The 16,080-nt window shown below is 37.4% G+C and overlaps 2 protein-coding genes across 2 annotated transcripts; both read right to left on the reverse strand.

The window, feature by feature from the left end:
- Nucleotides 1–896: 896 nt before the first annotated feature.
- LOC104610389 (aluminum-activated malate transporter 12-like) lies at nt 897–5,595 on the reverse strand. The gene is made up of 6 exons (XM_010276968.3): nt 3,971–5,595; nt 3,688–3,828; nt 3,236–3,508; nt 2,678–2,790; nt 2,333–2,476; nt 897–1,691 (listed from the first exon to the last, which is right to left on the reverse strand). Exons 1-6 carry the CDS (start codon nt 4,254–4,256, stop codon nt 1,092–1,094), a joined length of 1,557 nt encoding a protein of 518 aa, XP_010275270.1. The 5' UTR covers nt 4,257–5,595; the 3' UTR covers nt 897–1,091.
- A 3,470-nt stretch (nt 5,596–9,065) lies between these two features.
- Nucleotides 9,066–13,027, reverse strand: LOC104610387 (aluminum-activated malate transporter 12-like). Its single transcript, XM_010276966.2, has 6 exons — nt 12,529–13,027; nt 12,246–12,386; nt 11,780–12,052; nt 10,848–10,960; nt 10,499–10,642; nt 9,066–9,932 (listed from the first exon to the last, which is right to left on the reverse strand). The coding sequence occupies exons 1-6, from the start codon at nt 12,812–12,814 to the stop codon at nt 9,297–9,299; spliced, it is 1,593 nt and encodes a 530-aa protein (XP_010275268.1). The 5' UTR covers nt 12,815–13,027; the 3' UTR covers nt 9,066–9,296.
- Between the last annotated feature and the right edge of the window lie 3,053 nt (nt 13,028–16,080).

A 16,080-nucleotide genomic window follows, 5' to 3' on the forward strand; every position in this document is an offset into this window, starting at 1 on the left:
AAAGAACTACGTGCCTCCACTATTTCTCTCCAGGTGCAGCGGCTGCGGTATCTCAACCAATTCGGGAAGATCGTCCACACCCAAATGTGCCCCTTCTTCGGCCATACGAATCCCCTTGCACCGTGTCCACGCCCACTCCGTCATGCTTGGGGAAGCCTCGATCCTCTAATCGGACGTCTCCGAGCTGCCTTTGAGGAGCACGGTGGAAAGCCGGAAGCCATGCCCGAGCAGTGAGGCTCTACTTATGTGTGGCTCGTGAGTTGCAAGCCAAGGGAAGGGGGATCAGCTATGAGAAGAGGAAGCGGAAGCGCTCGCAGCAGAGGAGAAAGAAAAAATCAGTTCTGTGTTGCAATGCTAATGCCCGCTTCTGAGTATCTTTCAAATCTCAAATCTGGGCTTTTTTTTTCAGATCTGAAAGATTCCAAAGTAAGTTCTGGAACTGCTCGGACTTCTCTCCGCCGATCTTGGGAAGCTTCTTCTTGGCCTTCTTCTCTTCTTCTGCTGCCTTTTTCCTCTCACCGTTACACCGCCGTCCGAAAATTACAGCGTCACAGGCGAAGGATGGTGCTCCTTGCGTGTAAATTGAATGTAAGGGTAAAACAGACATTTTAGCCCTTCCGTCAATATTTAACGACAATCGGTAATTTTTCGGAACAGTAGGGATAACGTTAGAAAATATCCAAAACAGTAGGAATATACTTGGTCAATTAACATCCACCGTGAATAATCAATAATCAGACTCAAAGTTGTGCTCCTTGCATGAGGTGGTATTAACATCCACCGTGAAAAAAGTGACTGTACATATAATTTAGAAAAATTACAGAGAGGTATCTATGCTTTGAGGGCACTCAGGGCAGTGACACTTTTCAACTTTCATTTGACACCATCTTCCCATGTCTTGCTAACAAATAAAATAAGTTTTGTTTAATTTACTGTTCACATGTTCAACTAAAAATTAAAAATTAAAAAGAATAATCTTCAAAATTAGTATTTTATAAACATATTATTTTGGCAGGGACGAGGACAAATTAATCACCTCAAATGCCAATTAAGGCTCCTCTGGAGCCTATTGTGCATTACTAAGCCCCATATCAGACTGTTCCCTCGGCACACAAATGTGTCTGCAATTCCACAGCCTTCCCTGGTTGCAGTTTCTCACGAGTTACAGTAATCTGTTCTTCACCAGGTTTTAATTCTCTGAAGCTTGCTTTCCTGCCCAGTTCTTCAACTTCTTCGATAACAAGATCAAGCCTTGCCACTATCTCTACCAGCAAAGAAGCAAAGGCAGCAAATGGAAGTGCTTCAGAGAATTCAAGACTAGTAATGTCGATCTTACTCAAAGTTCGCCCCAAAGATTTGCTCTCTGATTCCTCTGAATGATCAGTGACCTGTTTGGTTCGCCAATCTGGCAATGCTGATGAGCCAGTCTTGACAGAAGATAAGGGGATCCCATAGTCCTTGAAGGACTTCTGACTGAATCTTTTATGTTTGGATGCAATGAAGAGTCTAGGATGGGACTTGATGGCATTATTGAGGTCATGTAAAGCTTCCTGAAGTTGATCAGCCAGCACCTCTGGAGAGCAGCAATGATGGTTCCTAATGCTATCAGCTAGTTCCATTAATACCTTTGAAACTTCCGTGGCTACTCTGATGCATGGGTCCTTGAATAAAGCAAGAACAGATTGTGGGGTCTAAACAAAATCATCGAAATATATCAGTAGTGTATCAAAATTCTGTCATATCAAAACTAGGCAAAGTTTTTTCCCGAGGTGAGGTTAAGTTCATTTTTTTCTTGCAAAGGAATGCTAATTATCTATTGATTGAAATTTTTACAATAGATTGGAGAATCTCTTAGGTTAATAGATTCTTCATCTCTTTTGAGTGAATAACATCCCAGGATGACCACACTAACTTGATATCTCCATTACAGATAGAATTCCCTTATTAAATGGATTAATATCTACCCAGAGCATAGCTATAGATACTTCATTAATAAAAAATTAACAGTTTGTGATGAAATGGTGCTTATTCTTTTGGTTTGTAAGGTGAGGATGAAACAAAAACCCTTGGAAGCCACATGGCTATGTTATTAGGTTAAATGCTTAAAATACAAAAACCCTTGTGACAGAGTTCCCAACATACTTTTTCACTTGGTACAAAGATTGCAGGTTAAGAGTAATGGGTCTCACATGCCATCACTATCCCTCAGCTTGAAGAGATAAAATCACAATGTATTATTGTTATTGAACAGTTGTAAGATGATAATGATACTGATGATGATGTGTAAGCTAAAATACACAAAAATTAAAGACTCAAGTGAATGATTCTTTACCTGAATCTCAGATTGCAGACATCCATGTAAAGCTACAGCTGTGTATCCAAAATGTCTAAGAGCAGCTCCCACTTTTACATATTGTTGCCATGGGTCCCTGTAACAATGAATTGAACGCCTTGGCTCCCAACTAGCATGTTGTGCCTGATGCAGAATGTCATTCCCCCTATCAATAACTTAACTGTTCAATCATCAAAACATTCAGTCTAATATGTTTTCCTATGAAGAGAAAGGCAATAGAAAATTAATGATACAGAATTCAACAAGGTACAACAACCTTTGTATTAGGCATTATTCAATTGAAATTATAATTAAAACCAGACAATAGTGAGAAAGATTAATTACCAGGGTCTCTTCACTAGATTTGGAGTCCAAAACTGCCTTGTAGCCCTTGAAAATGTGGTTGTCTGGTGATTTAGTTTTAATTTTCTCATCTTGAAAGTATTCATTAACACAAGCTGCATCATTCACCCTCATAAGCTAACAAAGAATGGTCTATACTGATGGTAATAGAAGGATGTACAAACACACTTCAGTTGAAAGACTGTGGATGAATCCAAGCTGCCTAGCTTCAGATTCAAGCATATACATGGCCACCTGAATGTGAGATCCAGAATATTGGAATAATGATATGATATTCAATGGATGACATTTAGGTGGTAATGCAATGGTGTCAGCATCCTTCAAGAAGTAAAATATGCATAGAATGACATTCTATTTGCTCTTATAAAGAAATTCCATTAAACAGCCAAGTTCTTGTTGACTCTGTTGAGTCACCTGCTCATGAAAAAAAAACTTGTCAAACTTAACTGAGTAATGGAAAAACCAGTTAACTTGACTCTGGTGAAATATTTTCAAATTTGAGTCATTCATTTTTCTTTTGTGATTTTGTTATTCACATACCTTCTATTGATCTTGCTAGCCCTTCAAACTTGGAGACAATGGACTTGTGGAGGTCTTCTCCAGACCAATTTGGAAAAACCAGTAGACTCATGAGAAGGCAGAGACCACAACCAATCGCAATGGTATAAATGCGTTCATGTGCGATATGTATTATGTTGTGGACACGGTAACTTGAAACAGTTATCAGATTGAAGGTTAAGAGGAAAATGACAACACCGTATTCATATTTTTTCTTTATATATGGAAAGAATCTCACGTATGTAGCTGAAGCACCTGTACAAGTTCAAACTCTACACTGAGTTGAGAAAATTATGAGAGGAAGAAGAACGAAGTTCACACAGTGATGTAGCATTAAATAAAAAACGACTGTATATTTATTCTAAAGAATAAACTTTCTTTTTGTAATTAAAAGTAAAAGGAAATCAATTAAATAAATGGAGACAGAATTGTACCTATCAGAAAGACAGAAAATGAAATGAAAATAGCTCGAAATATTTGACCCGTCTCATTTGCAATATACTCAATGAAAAATGCCAGTGACCCAGCACATAGAGTCCCAAATCCTCTATTCAATCCTTTGCACAGAGTTGCCCCTGAAATACCAACAAGTATGGGTAAGTGAAAAGGAGGAAACATTAGATCACATATCTCTTCCAAGAAAAGCTTGTGCTTATGTACACCATTGTCTCTTATTCCCATTTAAGATCAGTAAAGCCATCTCATGGAGACTCTTACCTGCAGTAAACTCAAACACCACAACCACAGTTATGACAGCCCACATTGCATTTTGTCCAATTCCTTTAAAGAGTGGCTCCAACAAATACAATAGGGAGACAATTGTCAATGCAAACCCAACTTTCAAAGAGTGAATGACTCTTCGTGGATCTTCTTGACCAACCGTCCATATCTTTTTCCACACCAAACCAGGCAATCTTCTCATCTTTGCCACAACATTTCCTAAATGCATCCGTTTCTTCACTTCATTTCCGGCTTTCTCCATTCCTGTATCACTAGGGAGCATTTCCTGACAGAAAAACCAAACAATGGGCCTACGGCTTATGGCTCATAAGCTAATTTCAGTACAGAAATCAGTTTTAATGTCTCTTGAAGGTGTTTGTTACTCGGTTCTATAACTCTGTTGGTGGCCAGTAGGGGCTGTAGAGTTTGGGCTATTATGTGAATCCCCCTCTTATAACTGGGAGGCCGGTGTTCCTTCATGTATCTCACTCAGCTTCAAGTGAAGAAATACCAAAAATCTTGCATCATTCGCATGCCTTCCATTAAAGCGATGTTAGATGTTAAAGTCTGTTGCTTTCAGAAAGAGTCGTTGGAAGTCGACAGGAGAAAGAGAAACCCCCTTCACCAAGAAATAGTTAAACGTGAACTACTGAATTAGGTGAGAACAAATAGATTAAGGGTAAGAAACTTAAGGAAGCCTTCCTTACAAGTTTCTCTTAAATACTGAAACCTCCCCTCTCTTTTCACATTTCCAAATCGACGAACAGAGCTTTTTAAGACTCTGTCAAGGCTAACCCCAACACACCTTTCTAACATTTTGCCATGAGGACGCTGATGCCGTCTTCTTCGTTACCTGGGGACAAGGTCATGACCCTCCTGTGGCATGGCATGAAACAGAGAGAGAGCCCTTCAAGAGGAGATCTGACAAAGATTCCGGCAGGGACTTCAGTCTACTTCATCAAGAACGACAACCCTGAGAAGCTCTTTATCGCAAAGCTTCTTCTAACCATGCATCTCTACTCCCGAGTCCCGGCAATTTCGAGGCATTCTTCGGCCACCCAGAAGGCGAAAATATCCTGAATCGTTTTACAGGGCCTTCAGCAGCTTGAAGAGGTTGCTTGGGCGACAAAACAAAACAAGGGTGCCATCGTCAAAAGCCTCGTTTGAAGAACAACAAATCAAAGCCCTGAGCCAACAAGCTTCGTCCCCAAAAGTGGACAGTAATAGCGTTTCGACAAAAGCAACTCAAGGGTCCCTTCAAGGCTTCAACCCCTTCAACAAACGCTCTTCCCCTCGGCCTGGATTAGCTATTTTGATTTTGATGGTTCAGGGAACAGGTGATACGTGGAAAACAAAAAGAGAAGATTATGGTTCGTTTGTTAAGAGAAAAAGATCTCTTCAGTCACAATGCCATTTATAATCTCACTGGCTTCGCTTGTATTAACGTTACAACAAGGACGATCTTCTCTCCTATTTTCTAGCAACAAATAACTAATCAAATCACGCGGACAACTCTACCAAGTTAAGTCCGATCATGACTTCGATCAGCTACCAGACCTTGGCAAACACCTCTAATGGTGAACCAAGGTGGCTGTCCATCAGAGGCTCAGAGCGGATCAGGAAGTGGTAGCAGCTCAAGGTTTGCATCACCAGATCAAGGTAGCGTGTATAAGTTGGTGGATACTGTACCTGGTCCCAGTCAAGCCAAGGATCAAAGTATATGATGTGAAAAAATATAGACACATTCGGATACATTAGAAAAATTATTATAAATCCCACAAAATGTTATTAATATTAAATTTAAGTGTAAAATAATCACATAAATAAGGTATATATACATGGTAAATGTATAATTTAATTACATATATAAATATCATTCAATTTTATTTATAATGCATCAACAAATCATATACAGTTATTATATTTTAATTATTAAATCAATTATTTTATATTTTATTATTTTTACCACATTAACAAAAAAATTAACTAAATATTAAACTCTCCAATGTGTGGTAGACAGTATCTTTTAAAGATAAAAAGAGTTTATATCATCTCTACTAAAATTTCTAAGATACATACCATATGCAAACTCAAAATTTTTTATTACTAAAATAATTATTCCATTATTATTATTTTTATAAACTTTTTAAAATAAAAAAAATCATTCTTTAATATAAATGCATGTTAATGAATTTGATAGATTCAATTTAATATTAAATACTCGAATATTTATAAACAAAATCTTTATTATCGTAAATAATAAATATGTTGTTATTTAATGTAATTTAAAATAATAATAATAATTTATAAAAATATGTAAAAATTTTCTAAGACACATATCATGTGAAAATTCATAAATTTTAATTACTAAAATAATTATTTTATTATTAGTTTTTTTATAAATTTGTTGAGATTAAGGGTCATTTTTTGATATCAATGTGAATTTGATAGATATTTATTCCATTATCGTTTATAAAATATTAATTTTGAATATTATTCTTTTTTAATTTTTAATTCAACATAAATGTATATTATTGTTTATTTAATTGGATTACATGTAGATCAGATACTAAAGTAAATAAAAGTTAATTTACTTCATTTTAAGGACAAAATGGGAAGATGGCTTAGTGGTTTAAGGATGCATTTAAGGTTTGGGCAATGTGTTTCTACCCATGCTGTTTCGACTCAATACACGTATACCTAATACACTTCCATAGTTCTAAAGGCGAAGGGACCATAAATAGGCAAAACTAGGTTTTTAAAAAAGGTTAATTATTTATATATACTTTAAACTTTCAAAATCAACTTAAGCATGCCTTATTGTTATTGACCTTTCAATGGTTAAATCTAACAAATAAAATTTAAAAGACAAAAATGACCTTAACTGTTCATTAAATTTTTAAAACATACCCTACTCTTCCTGTACAAGAAAAACAGCCACGATGGTGTTGATGTTGAACACCCTCTGAAGAACTGAAACTTGCGAGTTCAAACATACCCCACTCTTTGAAGAAACTGAGACTTGCGACTTCTAACTCCAAACGAATAGAAATACAAAATAGAGGGAGGGAACTTCATGAAACCTTAACGGTTACATTTTGCAGTGAAAATGATATCCGAAGTGCTGAGAGTGAAAGGTATTAGGAGAGGGAGAAAAGGAAGAAAAATATTTAATTGGAGAATGAGAAATACTGTTTGATTGCACTGCTTGAGCTTTTCATCTTTGGACAGGTTTCTTCAGCCTTCACGCCCCAAAGTCCACTGACGGGATTCATGCCTTTTGGGTTTTCATATACCGAGTACGCAATATCCACAACTATAATTGAATTCTTGCTTATTTTTGAGCTTTTTAGGAGTTTTGCATCGGTGTTGGAAACATTGCACCTTTTTTACGAGATTGCACCTTTTCATATACCGAGACGGCGTTTTCATGCTGGCAGTAAGGTTTTCAACATTGATCTAAATTATCCAACATTCAGATATCACATTAATGTCACATCATTGTATAGTTGGTAGCAATGGACATTTTCTCATAAAACATTGAATTTGGCTTTCCTTTTTCTTTTTTGAAAAACAATACCAAACAAGAGGACAATATTTGAAGCATCACTTTCTCTAATGTAACACTTTTCTTAGAAAACAATATCGATGCCAAACACCCGCTTCATCTTTGGAGTTTAGGGGCAACATTAGTATTATGAGAGAGTTTGGGAGTTGGTGCTAATATCTATTAACGGTGTATTAATGGTGGTCCTATGTTGTGTGGGGCCAGTCAACAAGGAATGTTTAAATTATTCAGGGTATATATAAATAATTTTCCAAATATATAGGGTATAAAAGTAATTAACACCTAAAAAAATCATCCTCATATAAGGTCATATACAAATGAATCTTAACGAATTGCTAACCGCTAAGTGCTAACAAACGGGAGGGTTTTGTTCAGTGACATCATCCAATAGAGGAGGTTTTACAACATTTTGAAAAAAAGAGGGGAGGTTTCAGTATTTTTCTCAAGGGAGATTTTAGATATTTAGCCATATATTAAAGGGTTTCCATGATGGATCCCCAAATAGTGATGGTTTCTAATATAAATGACGAGATTTTTCTCAAACTCCTTCACTATTATTCACAGTACTTTGAAAGTGTATTGGATGTATTACTTTGTTTACAACATGATCTGTAAAGAGGTTGCAACATATTATGCATGTGAAAATACTTGGATTCGACCCGACCCATTTATCAACCAGGTTGAAACTGTACAATGAAGGGGAAAAGCAACCAAACCCAGAAACCATGGAGCGGGTTAGTTGGTGGGGTCAAACTTCAATTGCCCTCCCCCATATAAAAACTAAGGTCTCCAGCAATTTGAATGCTAGTACAAAGTAACCACCCGATTTAATGGGTTACCTTTCTAGGATTAATTGGAGTTACCCAAATACCAAAATCAATCCGATTGTCTGATTGTAACAACCACCCAATTTAACACTTAACAGCTTACCTTCCTAGGGTTCTTACTTCTTACCCGAATCAAAAACATCTGGAAAATCTCCATGTCAGTCATTTATACGCTTAAAAGCCCTTCTACTTAGGCTCCATTACATTTCTTTTAGCAATTCCTTCTTTTCTTGCCTTTGGAGTTTGTGAGCTGATACATGGGTCCAAACTAACAGATCATACCAACAAAAAAATCAGAATGATCCGATCATTTCAACCATCTATTCATCTCCATATAGAATGTTAAATGTGTGATGGTTGAAAATGATATTGCCTTTTCTTTTCTTAGCCCTGCTTTCTATGGAGCAGCCAGGGGGATCCTATGCTGTGTTTGGTTTGATAGAAAATAAGAGAGAAACAGAAAACTGAAGGGAAAGTTGTTGAGCAATTCTCTTATTATTATTATTATTTTTTTCTTTCAAACCAAACAAATCCTATCTAAATAGCTTTTGGTGAATTTAGATCACTGCATACTCAGGGTTATTTGGTCAATATAAAGAAAATAGTGGGGCAACTAAGATCAAAAAGTGTTTCTCATTGGCTCCAAAATAAAATAGCACAATTCAACGTACATATGATCACCTTGGTGAAACCCACATACTAAAATAACCCAAGTATTTTTTTTTTAATTTTGATCGAGAAATTAATCAATACTGAGTTGTTTCAATTCCTGTAGTTTGACTTCAATTCTCAATGACAATTATTTTCAAGAGGAATCATAGATGTCCTTCTTTACTACATATTATTTTAGCAGGGACAAGGACAAATTAGTCACCCCAAATGCTAATTAAGGTTCCAGAGCCTATGGTGCATTACTATAAGCATCTTATCAGACTGTTCCCTCAGTACCCAAATTTGTCTGCAAATCCACAGCATTCCCTCCTGCCCGCGGTTTCTCACAAGTCACAGTAATCTGTTCTTCACCAGGTTTTAATTCCCTGAAGCTTGCTTTCCTCCCCAGTTCTTCAACTTCTTCAATAACAAGGTCGAGCCTCGCCACAGTCTCTACCAGCAAAGAAGCAAAGGCAGCAAATGGAAGTGCTTCAGAGAATTCAAGGCTAGTAATGGCGATCTTACTCAAAGTTGGCCTTAAGGATTTGCTCTCTGATTCCCCTGAATGATCACTGACCCGTTTGGTTCTCCATTCTAGCAATGCTGATGTGTCAGTCTTGACAGAAGATAAGGAGACCCCAGAGTCCTTGGAAGACTTTTGATTGGCAACTGCAGCAGCTGCAGCAATCATGTTCCTGGACTTCTTATGGTTGGAGCTGAGGAAGAGTCTAGGCTGGGAGTTGATGGCATTATTGAGGTCTTGTAAAGCTTCATGAAGATGATCAGACAGCACCTCTGGAGAGCAGCGACGATGATTCCTAATGCTGTCTCCTAGTTCCATTAATACCTTTGATACTTCTTTGGCTACTCGGATGCATGGGTCCTTGAAGAAAGCAAGGACAGACTGTGGGGTCTAAACAAAATCATCCAAATATCAGTAGAGGATAAAAATTCTACCATGTCTAAAATAGGAAAAATTTGTGCAAAGGTGAGATCAAAATCTTTTTTTTTTTTTGTTTTAATTGCAAAGGAATGCTAAAAATCTTATTGATTGAAATGCTTACAATAAATTGGAGAATCTCTTTACTTCTCCATCTTTTTTGAGTGAATGGCATTCCCTTATTAAATGTATTAATATCTACCTAGAGCTTATGTATAGCTACTTTATTAATAAAATTTACTACAGCTTGTGATAATATTGGAGCTTATGCTTTTGGAGCCACATGACCATATATGTTATTAGAATAAATGTTTAGAATACAAGAACCTTGTGACAGAGTTCCCAACATGCTTTTTCACTTGGTACAGAGGTTGCAGATTAAAGACTAATGGGCCTCACCCCTCTGTTAGAACTTAGAAGAGATATAGTCACAGTGTATCCTATTTTTATTGAAAAGTGGTAGGATGATAATGATTCTGATAAATGATGTATATGCTAAAATAAACCAAAATTAAAGACTAAAATGAATGATTCTTTACCTGAATTTCAGATTGCACACAACCATGTAAAGCCACAGCTGTGTATCCAAAATGTCGAAGAGCAGCTCCCAATTTTACATACTGTTGCCATGGATACCTGTAACAGTGTCTTGAATGCCTTGGCTCCCAACTCGCATGTAGTGCCTGATCAATGCAAAATTGTCATTCCCCCTATCAATAACCCAACTCTTCAACCATCAGAGTGTTTAGTTTATTATATTTTCCTATGAAGAGTAAAGTAATAGAAAACTAATGATACAGAATTGAACAGGGTGTAGCACCTTGGTGTAAGGCATTGTTCAATTGAAATGGTAATTAATACCAGACAATAGTGAGAGAGATTAATTACCAGGGTCTCTTCAGTGGATTTGGAGTCCAAAACTGCCTTGTAGCCCTTGTAGATGTGATTGTCTGGTGAGTGAGTTTTGTTTCCCCCATCTTGAAAGTATTCATTAACACAATCTGCATCATTCACCCTCATAAGCTAACAAAGAATGGTTTATAACGATGGTAACACATGGATGCACAAATAGACACACAGAAGTTGGAAAACTGGTGGGTGAACTCAAACTGCCTAGCTTCAAATTCATGAATGAAAAAATTTGAATCAACTCAGTGACATGAATGTACAATTAACTCATTTGAAATACTAACAAAAGGATCTCTGATGCCACAGCCCCCAGAGATAAGTTAATACAAGACCACCGGAATCTCAGATCCCGTATATATAATGATGTGTTATCTCCAATTAATGATATTTAATTTGAACTAGTACTAGTGAATGTAAATGCAAATGAAAAGAATTCAATTTCTGATTTTGCTTTTGCTTTGAATTTTACCTTGTTTTTATTTCAGGTTTTATTTTACTCCATTGGCAATGTAAACGGGTAAGATGAGGCAAAATCTGAAACAGAAATAAATCATAATTTGCACTCAAATCATATGCACTCTCATATTTTTACATCAGTGCAAATAAAATTGCATTGCAAAAATAAAAAATAAAAAGAAAAAAAAACTAGGTCTTAACAAATCAAATCTGCACAGAATGACATTCTATTAGCTCTTAAGCCAACTTCTTGTTGACTCTGTTGAGTCACCTGCTCATGAAAAAATAAAAAAGAAGTTTTCAAGCTGAACTGAGTAATGAAAAATTTCAGGCCGAACATTGAAGCTGAATTTTAGCTATTATGTCCTAATTTTGAAGCATGCATGGTGACTTATTTTGCTGAAAGATTTCAAACTTGAGTCATTCAGTTATGTGTGGTTTTGTTATTCACATACCTTCTATTGATCCTGCTAGCCCTTCAAGCTTGAAGATTATGGAATTATGGAGGTCTTCCCCAGACCAATTTGGAAAAACCAGCAGACTCATGAGAAGGCAGATGCCACAACCAATCGCAATGGTATAAAAGCGTTCATGTGCAATTTTCAATACATTGTGGACGCGATAACTTGAAACAGTAATCAGATTGAAGGTTAGGAGGAAAATTACAATGCCATAGTCATAGTTCTTCTTTATATATGGAAAGAACCTCATGTATGTAGCTGAAGCACCTGTACAAGTTCAAACTCTTCTCTTAGTTTGGAAAGATTATGAGAGGGAGTAAAAGTGAGAATCTCAGACAGTGAACCAGCATTAAATAAATGAAAATCACTTTATATTTATTCTAAACAGAATTCAAGAATCAAAATTTCCTTCTGTAAAATGAAAGGAAACCAATTAAGCAGATGGAGATAAAAATTGTACCAATCAGAAAGACAGCAAATGCAATAAAAATAGCTCGAAATATGTGACCCGACTCATTTGCAATATACTCAATGAAAAATGCCAGTGACCCAGCACATAGAGTCCCAACTCCTCTATTCAATCCTTTGCACAGAGTTGCCCCTGAAATACCAGCAAATATGAGTAAGTGAAAAAGAGGAACCATCAGATCACATATTTCTTCAATGAAAAGCTTGTGGTTATGCACACCAATGTCTCCTATGCCCATTTAGGGCCAGTAAAGCTATCTGAGGGAGACTCTTACCTGCAGTAAACTCAAGCACCACAACCACAGTCATGACAGCCCAAATGGCATTTTGTCCAATTCCTTGAAAGAGTGGCTCCATCAGATACAATAGGGAGACTAGTGTTAATGCCAACCCAACTTTCAAAGAGTGAATGACTCTTCGCGGATCTTCCCGACCAACTGTCCATATCTTTTTCCACACCAAACCAGGCAATCTTCTCATCTTTGCCACAACATTTCCTAAATGCATCTGTTTCTTCACTTCATTTCTGGCTTTCTCCATTCTTGTATCACTAGGGAGCATTTCTTGACAGAAAAACAAAACTATGGGCCTATGGTTTATGGCTGAAGCTAATTTCAGTATAGAAATCAGTTTTAATGGTTCTTGAAGGTGTTTGTTATTCAGTTCAGGCAATGTACTATGAAATAGGAAGTGATAAACAAATTATGATTCTGCTGTGGCCAGTGGGGACTGGGGACTGGAGAGTTTGGGCTGTTATGTGAATCCCCCCTCTCATCACTGAGAGGCTGGTGTTGCTTCATATATCTCAGCTTCAAGTGAAAAAAGACAAAAAATCTTGCATCATTCACATGCCTTCCATTAAAGCGATGGTAGATGTTAAAGTCTGTTGCTTTCCAGAAAGTGTTGAAAGTCAACAGGAGAAACCCTACTCACCAAGAAATAGTTAAACGTAAACTACTGAATTAGATGTCAACAAATAGAACAAAGGTTTCTATACTCAACAATTAGTGATGATTTCCTGTATACTTAGTGAGATTTTCTCTAACTTTTCTCTAATTCCTTCACTATTATTAACTGAGAAAGTCTTCTGGATGTATTACTTTGTTAAGAGCATGATCTGTAAAGAGGTTGCAACATATTATGCATGTGAAAATGCTCGGATTCGACCCGATCCATTTGTCCACCAGGTAGAAACTGCTGTACTATGAAAGGGAAAGCAACCAAAGCCAGAAACTATGGAGCGGGTCAGTTGGTCGGGTCAAACTTCAGTTGTCCTTCATATAAAAAAAAAGGTCTATAGCGATTTGAGTACTAGTTACCAAGTAACCACCCGATTTAATAGCTTACCTTCCTAGGATTACTTGGAGTTGGAGATGCCCCAAGTACCAAAACCAAAATAATTTCAAAATTCAAAATGTTGTTGATATATGGGGCCGGGGGTCGAACCGTTAGACCCGGAAACCGGATTTCATTCGGGTCGATTTTTAAAAGATTGATTATAGCAAACTAGCAACCACCCAATTTAACAGCTTTCCTATTCCTGAGGTCCTTACTTATTACCCGAATCAAAAGCATCGAGAAATTGAACAATTAGCACTAGTAGTAATTAAGCCTAACCCGTTTTGGATGTTTTGACCTGAGAAGGAAAAATGGGCTTTATTGGTTAACCTAACCTCTTCACATGCATGAAAATGAGGGAGAGGGTAGTTACTGCTTTCACACAGCTCAGGGTGATTGGACGGTAAGTCTGTGTGCAGTGCTTTCTCCCGTGCACTCCAACCAACGCCTCAACGTGAGGTCCAGGGTCTCTCCATGTGGCCAACCTTTGCCCGCAACTGACATGTGGCAAGAACTTGCCACGTTGCCTTCCCGAGGAGAAATTGTGGTGCCCAACTCAGGGCTGATATTCTTGACACGTATCTCGTCTCATTAAATGGGAATATTGCGAGACCCACCAGTCAGGCAGTCATCATGCCAAATTGGCAACATTTCATGAGATGAGGCCACCTAAGCCATGTTTTAGAAATATTAGTTTGGTTAACTTTAGTTTGATGAGAAGGTAAAAAAGCTAATTAATTAAAGAAGTATAAATTCTATACACCCATACTCTCTCAAGGATTCATGTACAAGATCGGGATTCCATATAATTGCCATAAGACTTTAGGTGACAAGAATCCCGATCTCCTACCCACGCTTATCCACTGACACTATATCTGTATATTGGGAGATCCGATGGATTTGGAGGATGGGCGTCCCATCTAGCACTGATGAGTATTGATACACCCTGATACAGTGCAAGGGGTGTATCAGTACTTGGCAGTGTATCTCCACTCTATCCTTCTCAATAAAGCTAAATAAGCCATCCATTGATTTATTTACTATCAAAAGAGGCTTAAGGCAAGGGGGCCCTCTATCACCATACCTCTTCATTATCAGAATGCAGACTAAAACATGCTTCATTGAGAAGAGTGTCTATCAAAACTTCAAGGAATAAAGTTAGCTAGAATTCAGAGCCCATCACTCACTTTTTATTTGCAGATGATTGCTTCTTATTCTGTAAGGCCAACCCTGAATCCTTCCATCAGATTAAAACTACCCTCAAACTCTTTGAGCAAATTTTAGGCCAATACATAAATTTTGCAAAATCTAGTGCCATGTTCAACAAAAATATAAACAAAACCCACCAAAAGCTGTTGAGCAGAATAGTCAAAATGAAGATAATAAAATGTAGCTCCAAATATCTTGGAACCTAGCTAGTAGATGGAGAAAATGGTTTGAATCACACCAAAAAACATCTGGTAGACTACATCACTCAAAGGGTAGAACACTGACAAGCAAAATCTCTCTCCCAAGCAAGCTGTACCACCCTCATTAAAGCAGTTACCCAAAGCATCCCTATGTATGCTATGCAAACAAGTCTCCTTCCTTCAGCTCTGTGTAGAAGCCTAGATAGATTGTAGAAGAACTTTTGGTGGGCAGGGAATTCCAACACAGCAAAAAATTGTAACATGAAATGGACTACAATCTTCTCTCCAAAGTCCTTGGGGGGACTAGGGATAAGGAGGTTCTCTTTGATGAACAAAGCCCTAATGCTAAAGTCAATCTAGAGACTCCTAAACCTTAAGAGTAGCCTTTGGACTCAACAACTACAAGCAAAACACATCAAAGGGCAACGTTTCCTTGATTTGAAAGCAAAAGCCACAAACTCTACTTGGTGGAAATGCATTATTAAATTAAAAAATGAACTAAAAGCTCATTTTTTCTGGAAGCATGGAGATGGCAGATCTATCTCAACATTCATGGATCCATGGGTGCTTCAACTAGAGTGCAACATACCGGCCAAAAGAACTGAGAATCCAGAAGTTCTACACATAAAAGTGTGTGATTTAATCACAGATCATTAGACCTAGAATGTTGATCTTCTCAACAACATGTTTGAAAAAAGAAGTGTTGAAGCAATCCTAAGCATCCCCTTAAGGACTCTGCAACAGCCCAATAGGCTCCTCTGGAAGAACACAAACAATGGGGAATTCACTATGAATTCAGCTTACCACTCACTCCTAGAGATCCCACCTCAAATACAATCAAGTATAGTGAGTTGGTCCAAAATCTGGAAAAGCCCATGCTCCCACAAATGTCAAATCTTCATGTGGAAGTTCTTCCATAAGGATGTTCGAACAAAGATAGAAATATGGATCCGCAGAACAAGAGAAGACACTTGGTGCACATTCTGTAAGGAATCTCTAGAGACCCAAGAGCACATTTTCTTGGAATGTCCTCTCTCAAGAGTTGTTTGGATGCAAGCCTAGGTTGGTCTTGTTCCAGAA

Source organism: Nelumbo nucifera, chromosome 1, assembly GCF_055504915.1.
Source record: "Nelumbo nucifera cultivar China Antique chromosome 1, China Antique-T2T, whole genome shotgun sequence".
Taxonomy (NCBI): Eukaryota; Viridiplantae; Streptophyta; class Magnoliopsida; order Proteales; family Nelumbonaceae; genus Nelumbo; species Nelumbo nucifera.

Bases quoted from the DNA above. Each gene is read 5' to 3' on its own strand.
- LOC104610389 (XM_010276968.3), bottom strand. From the start codon at position 4,256: ATGCTCCCTAGTGATACAGGAATGGAGAAAGCCGGAAATGAAGTGAAG. The intron at 2,791-3,235 runs GTATGTGAATAA...TGAATGATGCAG, and splicing joins GCTAGCAAGATCAATAGAAG to CTTGTGTTAATGAATACTTT. The intron at 2,477-2,677 runs GTAATTAATCTT...ATTCTGCATCAG, and splicing joins AATCTAGTGAAGAGACCCTG to GCACAACATGCTAGTTGGGA.
- LOC104610387 (XM_010276966.2), bottom strand. From the start codon at position 12,814: ATGCTCCCTAGTGATACAAGAATGGAGAAAGCCAGAAATGAAGTGAAG. The intron at 12,053-12,245 runs GTACAATTTTTA...GAACTTGTACAG, and splicing joins ATTTGCTGTCTTTCTGATTG to GTGCTTCAGCTACATACATG. The intron at 10,961-11,779 runs GTATGTGAATAA...TGAATGATGCAG, and splicing joins GCTAGCAGGATCAATAGAAG to ATTGTGTTAATGAATACTTT.